The 7,500-nt window shown below is 48.5% G+C and overlaps 1 protein-coding gene across 1 annotated transcript in view; it reads right to left on the minus strand.

The window, feature by feature from the left end:
* rpap3 (RNA polymerase II associated protein 3) overlaps window positions 1-7,500 on the minus strand; it is a 16,654-nt gene that overhangs the window by 5,034 nt on the left and 4,120 nt on the right. Inside the window, exons 5-14 of the mRNA XM_056239933.1 lie at window positions 7,208-7,329; window positions 7,054-7,124; window positions 6,055-6,462; window positions 5,526-5,653; window positions 5,189-5,310; window positions 4,763-4,833; window positions 3,928-4,017; window positions 3,687-3,799; window positions 3,007-3,121; window positions 2,509-2,606 (exon numbers count right to left, since the gene is read on the minus strand). Of these exons, the coding sequence (XP_056095908.1) occupies window positions 2,509-2,606; window positions 3,007-3,121; window positions 3,687-3,799; window positions 3,928-4,017; window positions 4,763-4,833; window positions 5,189-5,310; window positions 5,526-5,653; window positions 6,055-6,462; window positions 7,054-7,124; window positions 7,208-7,329 (1,338 nt within the window). The remainder of the gene's footprint in view (window positions 1-2,508; window positions 2,607-3,006; window positions 3,122-3,686; window positions 3,800-3,927; window positions 4,018-4,762; window positions 4,834-5,188; window positions 5,311-5,525; window positions 5,654-6,054; window positions 6,463-7,053; window positions 7,125-7,207; window positions 7,330-7,500) is intronic.

The raw sequence follows: 7,500 nt of genomic DNA on the forward strand, positions 1-7,500 counted from the left end.
ACCTCTGTCAGGGCCACAGCCACATACAGGGGTCACAGCTACACCCTAACATCCACAGGGGCCCGGCCAACACTCCTGACCCCGTGACCTCTGTCAGGGCCACAGCCACATACAGGGGTCACAGCTACACCCTAACATCCACAGGGGCCCGGCCGACTCTCCTGACCCCGTGACCTCTGTCAGGGCCACAGCCACATACGGGGGTCACAGCTACACCCTAACATCCACAGGGGCCTGGACGACTCTCCTGACCCCGTGACCTCTGTCAGGGCCACAGCCACATGCAGGGGTCACAGCTACACCCTAACATCCACAGGGGCCCGGCCGACTCTCCTGACCCCCTGACCTCTGTCAGGGCCACAGCCACATACGGGGGTCACAGCTACACCCTAACATCCACAGGGGCCTGGACGACTCTCCTGACCCCGTGACCTCTGTCAGGGCCACAGCCACATGCAGGGGTCACAGCTACACCCTAACATCCACAGGGGCCCGGCCGACTCTCTTGACCCCGTGACCTCTGTCACGGCCACAGCCACATGCAGGGGTCACAGCTACACCCTAACATCCACAGGGGCCCGGCCGACTCTCCTGACCCCCTGACCTCTGTCAGGGCCACAGCCACATACAGGGGTCACAGCTACACCCTAACATCCACAGGGGCCCGGCCAACACTCCTGACCCCCTGACCTCTGTCAGGGCCACAGCCACATACAGGGGTCACAGCTACACCCTAACATCCACAGGGGCCCGGCCAACTCTCTTGACCCCCTGACCTCTGTCAGGGCCACAGCCACATACAGGGGTCACAGCTACACCCTAACACCCACAGGGGCCCGGCCAACACTCCTGACCCCCTTACCTCTGTCAGGGCCACAGCCACATACAGGGGTCACAGCTACACACTAACATCCACAGGGGCCCGGACGACTCTCCTGACCCCGTGACCTCTGTCAGGGCCACAGCCACATGCAGGGGTCACAGCTACACCCTAACATCCACAGGGGCCCGGACGACTCTCCTGACCCCGTGACCTCTGTCAGGGCCACAGCCACATACAGGGGTCACAGCTACACCCTAACATCCACAGGGGCCCGGCCAACACTCCTGACCCCGTGACCTCTGTCAGGGCCACAGCCACATACAGGGGTCACAGCTACACCCTAACACCCACAGGGGCCCGGCCAACTCTCCTGACCCCGTGACCTCTGTCAGGGCCACAGCCACATACAGGGGTCACAGCTACACCCTAACATCCACAGGGGCCCGGCCAACTCTCCTGACCCCGTGACCTCTGTCAGGGCCACAGCCACATACAGGGGTCACAGCTACACCCTAACACCCACAGGGGCCCGGCCAACTCTCTTGACCCCCTGACCTCTGTCAGGGCCACAGCCACATACAGGGGTCACAGCTACACCCTAACACCCACAGGGGCCCGGCCAACACTCCTGACCCCGTGACCTCTGTCAGGGCCACAGCCACATACGGGGGTCACAGCTACACCCTAACATCCACAGGGGCCCGGCCAACTCTCCTGGACCTACACCAACACCAGCAGAAACAACACTGGACAGGCCTGAACCTTCAGGGGAAACTTGCGTGTCTCTCCTCCGCTGATCACTCTGTTTCTCACCCATTTTTTTAGAATACTGCACTCAGCGAGGACATTATCATTTTTACGGTAAAAGCCAGACTACAAGTTCTTCCAACCAGACTCAATCTTTCTATCTGGTTTCCTACAGCTCAGGTCCCTCACTGCTTGCATCACACTACAGAACAGATCACTGAAACACTGCCACACATCTTAAACGGCTGCCATGCCTATACAGGAGTGTACATCGCACGCCACGACAGAATAGTGGATCTTATAGTGAAGGACATATCAAGCCTTTTCTCATCTGCTGTAAAAATGTACAAACATTCGTGTGTAAAATCATCTATGTTTCAGAAGTGTAATAGCCCTGAAACCTTTTCTCATGTGCTTGCAAATACACCAGATATTGTTGTGATTAATGAGGAGATCAGCGAGGTGTTCGTTGTGGAGGTTGCATGTACATTTGACTCTAGTATGGAAGAAGCTTTTATGACTAAGATGATTAAATATCAACCACTCCTAAACGTCATCTCAGAGTTAGGTTATCAGAGCCGACTTTTTGTGCTCATATTTGGCAGCTTAGGACACACACACAGGCTGGTTGTAAGGGGTCTTCAACAACTAGGGATGCCCAAAAAGAGGGCTAAACGGCTAGCAAAGCACTGCGCTCTCTCTGCTATTATAGGCAGCCGTCATATCTGGCGGAGACAGTGCTACTGTATCCATAACAACTGAGTGATGCTAAATATTGTGCAGATCTGCTGTGTGCCGCTTGTCCATGATTATGTGCATGCATTTGACTGCATCTATAGTATTTATGTCCCTGTAAATCATTTCTTTTAAGTGGACTCAAATAAATAGTTAAAATGTGTGTGTGTGTTTGTGTGTGTGTGTGTGTGTGTGTGACTCACTGCATGTAGAAGCTGTGGAAGATCTCCAGCATGCGGTTCAGGACGTCCGGCTCCAGGGAGTTCTGGAAGATCTGCGGATACGTGTCCGGGCTGATTTGCTGAAACAGGGAATGCTGGAGTGAGAAGCAGATTAAGGACGGCTGGAGACTCTTCCGGCTTTGGCGTATAGTTCGGGACATTTACATTTCATTTAATATTTAACAATATTGTTGATCTCCTGCATTGACAGCATTATATGAGAACTGAGCTGGACGATGACATCACGGTTTTCTCCAGAGCGGCTATATATATATATAAATGAACTAAATTAAAACTTTTTTACAACAGAAATGAAGCATCACTGAGCTGGCTTAAGCTGGACTGAGACGCTATTCTCTTCTGGAAACACACTCTGTTGCATTATCATCTCTGTAAAGCTGCTCTGAAACACTGAGTTGTAAACAGCGCTGTATAAATAAAGCTGACTCGACTTGAGACGGAGGGCGGCACTGACGGTACCTTCAGATATCTGTAGGTGCATTGTGGGTAACGGCTGATCTTCCTGAGGTCGGCCTCCAGCTGGAAACTGCTGATGGGTGGAGGAGGAATCGGTTCAGGAGATGAAGATGAAGCCCTGAAACACAAGAGTCCCATAGCCTGTGTAAAACACTGGGCGTAGAGTGTGTGACGTCACCCGTAGTGTTTCTGAAGAGCGTTTCTGAAGCCTAAAGTGGGCGGAGCCGGCCGTCGCCATCTTGGCAGCGTCACTCCCGGATAAACGAACATGTGCAGCGAGGCGATTAGCTGAGGAGACGTGACGCTAACACACAGCAGACAAACGGCTAGCAGTGACATCAGCGGCAATCCACCTGTCACTCAAGTGGCCACGCCCTTAATTATGCACAACTTTAAGGCTTAATATAATTTAAACGTATGAGTTATAAAAAAATCCCCCCCCTTACAGTCGTAATGAAGAGCAAAACTAGCGATATAGACCAAATCCACTTTCTGCACCAGACTGTAAACATGTGTTTTCCTGCTGTAAAGTTGAGCGTTTTAACATGCGGGTCTATGGGACTGAGTCTCTTCTGCAGCCGGCCTCTAGTGGCCAGTGGAGGAACTGCAGGTTAGGGCGCTCAGTGTTGAGAGAGAGAGAGAGAGACGGGAAGGTTAACTCTTGGTTCTCGGCATGTTCTGACCTGGACGGAGCGTCTGAGATCTCCTCCATCTTCTGGATCTTTGGATGCGGTGAAGAAGCGTGAGGCTCGACGGACCCTGAGATCTCCTGTATGATCATCCTCCGCGGGGGTTTCTGACACACACACACACACACACACACACACACACACACACACACACACACACACACACGTGACACAAGGAACTTTTACTTGAAAAAATCTAATAAAACACGACATCAGTTCCTGGTTCTGGACTCACGGTGGATCGGAGATGTTCGGGTTTGTTGATTGGTTGGACGGTTCTCGGTTTGTTCTCCACAGGATCTAGAAGAACACTGGACTTCATCTCCTGATCAACACAGAGAAACAGTGAGAGAGTGTGTGTGTGTGTGTGTGTGTGCGTGTGTGTGTGTGTGTGTGAGTGAGTGTGTAAGTCTGTGATGCAAGTAAATATCTGCACTGCGTGTTCACAGTGAAGCGAGTCCCTGTGTTCATTTACACAAGCAGAAAATCACTAAACCCTGCAGACACACGCACACACACACACACACACACAACAACCGCATTCTAGATCATCATTCCAGGGTTCGTACAGAGACTGTAAAATGAAACTCCAGGACTTTCAAGGACTTTTTAAGCACTACTTTTTTGATTTTCAAGGACTTCAATCAGAGATCTCACTTATCAACATCTTTATTATTCTTATTTGTTGTTTTTTGACCAGCGCTGTTAGACGTGAGAAATCACCATAACACTGGAAAGGATACTATAATATAACACTCGAACTATAACAAAGATTCAAACTGTTGTTTTTCCATGAATATATATTGACCTGAAGAATGGAAGTTGTATTATATACTTATCATAAACTTAATATCATGCGAAATAGCGAAAAACGTATGTATGGTGTTTTTTCTCTCAAAAAAATTAAACACTAATTTCATATATATATATATTGTATTTCAATAATTCAAGCACTTGTCAAGCCCCTCTTCATAAATATGGCTGTTTTCAAGGGTTTTCCAGGACTTACATTTAGAAAAGTCCTTGTACGAACTCTGTTTAACCAAAACACACTCTATTGGTGAACGTACCGCTGTGAGTTTCTCGATCTCGCTCACGGCTTGCTTGTTTCCCGGCTCGAGCTTCAGAACCTGCTCAAAATCTACAAACAAACAAGTGTTTTCCTCAGAAACAAGGATTCGGCTGTGAAAGCGACTGAACTGATGGAACATGGTGTGGTATTTAATAAATGTCATAATCATTTGTCAACACACAAGTATTCATTACTTCAGTGAGCTCATTGTTTCTGCATTAAATTATTACATTGTTTAAATTAATACATTCTTAGCTAACTGTGACTTTGCATATGTACATTTCTGAAATACATAACTTAGACAGTTTCCTCTGATAACAGAACTATCCAAACTGTAATGTGGACTCATGCACTTTCTGTAAAGCTGCTTTAAATGGTGTGTATTGTGTAGCGCTGTGGGAATAAAGTTGAGTTGAGCACGGACCTTCTCTGGCGTCGCGGATCCTCCCTAAAGCGGCTCTAGCCGTCGCTCGTCTGGCGAACGCTTTGGCGTATGAGGCGTCCAGATCGACGGCCACACTGCAGTCCTGCTCCGCCTCGCTGTACCTGCACACACACACACACACTCGTACAGACTAGTACACACTACAAAACAAACACCTGTGCAGTTTGAGGAACGCCATGGCTCTGTTAGCGTGTTACATTACAAGTAACGTGCATTACGTGATCAGATACTTCTGTGATGTAACGAGTAAAGCAACGTTACGTAATCTACATTACCTACAAAACAAGTGTGCACTAGGTAGCAAACATCTCGTCACCTGTGGAGCTTGAGGAACGCCATGGCTCTGTTAGCGTGTAGCAGGGCGTTAGCGCCGTCCGCCTCCATGCCTCTAGAGTAGCACTCCACCGCCGACTCGTACTCGCCTTCCTTAAAGTAAGCGTTTCCCTGGAACATCCACAAACACAGTCAAACCTACACTTATTCACACTCCTTCAACATTATCAGTTTATCCGCTATAGTTTAGGAAATGGTGATAAACATGAGCAGAACTCAGTGGATATTTGACTGGTTTAGTCCGTCCTTCTGTTAGACTCTCACACATGAGTTATGTTGAATATCTGTCAGCTGTTAAATTTAACTACACAATTAGATAATACCAGTTTAGCTCAACCAGTGACCAAGCAATGCTTCATGTTGTTCAGTGTGTGTGTAAAAAGAGCATTAGCAGTTACAGAAAACACACAGAAGAAAACATGATCAGCTCAAAGTGGAGGAATCATTATTGCTCCCACATGTTCATAGATGTCACTGACAGTAATGTCCAATGAGGAGTTAGAGGCTCTCACCCGGTCTTTCTGCACGACGGCCTCTTGTTTCCTCTGCTGTTCCTGCAGACGCTGTAGTGCCGGATCGCTCTCGCTCTTCTCCTCCGCCAGCGTAACGCTCTCGCTCTTCTCCTCCGCCAGCGTAACGCTCTCGCTCTTCTCCTCCGCCAGCGTAACGCTCTCGCTCTTCTCCTCCGCCAGCGTAACGCTCTCGCTCTTCTCCTCCGCCAGCGTAACGCTCTCGCTCTTCTCCTCCGCCAGCGTAACGCTCTCGCTCTTCTCCTCCGCCAGCGTAACGCTCTCGCTCTTCTCCTCCGCCAGCGTAACGCTCTCGCTCTTCTCCTCCGCCAGCGTAACGCTCTCGCTCTTCTCCTCCGCCAGCGTAACGCTCTCGCTCTTCTCCTCCGTCTCTCCGCTCGACCCCGACACCTGAAGAGAAGCAACATCACTGACCGGTCTCTCAGAGTCTGAATTCTGGATTACAGAACAACAGGAGACCGGAGGAGAAGTTCAACTCTCTTATTACTAGATCTCATTTAAAGTCATTTTTGCTCATTAGTCTGGCTGAATTAGATCATTGACGGTCAGCAGCAAAGACATCAGTTAATAAAGTGAGATTAAATACATATTTGGAGCATATCAATATAATTAATTATAAAAGTTTTGCATAAAATTCTGAGATTGCATTTCACTGTTTTTATTCATTTTGAGGAATACTGAATGTTTTTGTGTGAGACGAGTAAATGCATGATCACATTTAGTCTAGAACTGCAATAACCATCATGTTTACACACACACACACACACACACACCTCACTTTATTTCTATCAACATCAGTCAATGAATGTGAAAAATAAACTAGCGTTACTTATTTGAAAAAGTAACTGAGATATTTTGTTGTAAATTGAAAAAGTAATGCGTTACTTTACTAATTACTTGAAAAAGTAATCTGATTACATAACTCAAGTTACTTGTACTGAGTTCCACACAACACTGTGTACGCCTGAGCTGTGCTCACACCTGCTGGAGTTTCTGGATCTCCTTCCGCGCCTCTGAGTTTCCAGGATCCAGTTTGAGAACCATTTCATAATCTGGATGAGCAAAAGACTAGATCAGTGTTTATCCTTTCACTTCCATCATGAACCATGCGGATGATCTGCACTCATCCTCAGACCTTCGAGAGCTTCCTGGTGTTTCCTCAGAGCCGCGCGTGCCGACGCTCTCCTGGCGAAAGCTTTCACGTGTTTACAGTCCAGAGCGATCGCCAGATGACAGTCCGACTCCGCCACGGAGAACCTGCACACACACTCCCGTCAGGAACGATGCTAGCGCTGCACGACTCATCACACTTTACATGAAATCGCACTTAAACCGATTTGGCTTCTCTCGATTATGAAATGGCGAATGCTGTGATTGTCAGTTATGTGCAGCGTGTCAGTGAAGCACGGCTCAGGAAACGCGGCTCGC

Source organism: Rhinichthys klamathensis, unplaced genomic scaffold (assembly GCF_029890125.1).
Source record: "Rhinichthys klamathensis goyatoka isolate OS25496 unplaced genomic scaffold, OSU_Roscu_1.1 h1tg000574l_1, whole genome shotgun sequence".
NCBI lineage: Eukaryota > Metazoa > Chordata > Actinopteri > Cypriniformes > Leuciscidae > Rhinichthys > Rhinichthys klamathensis.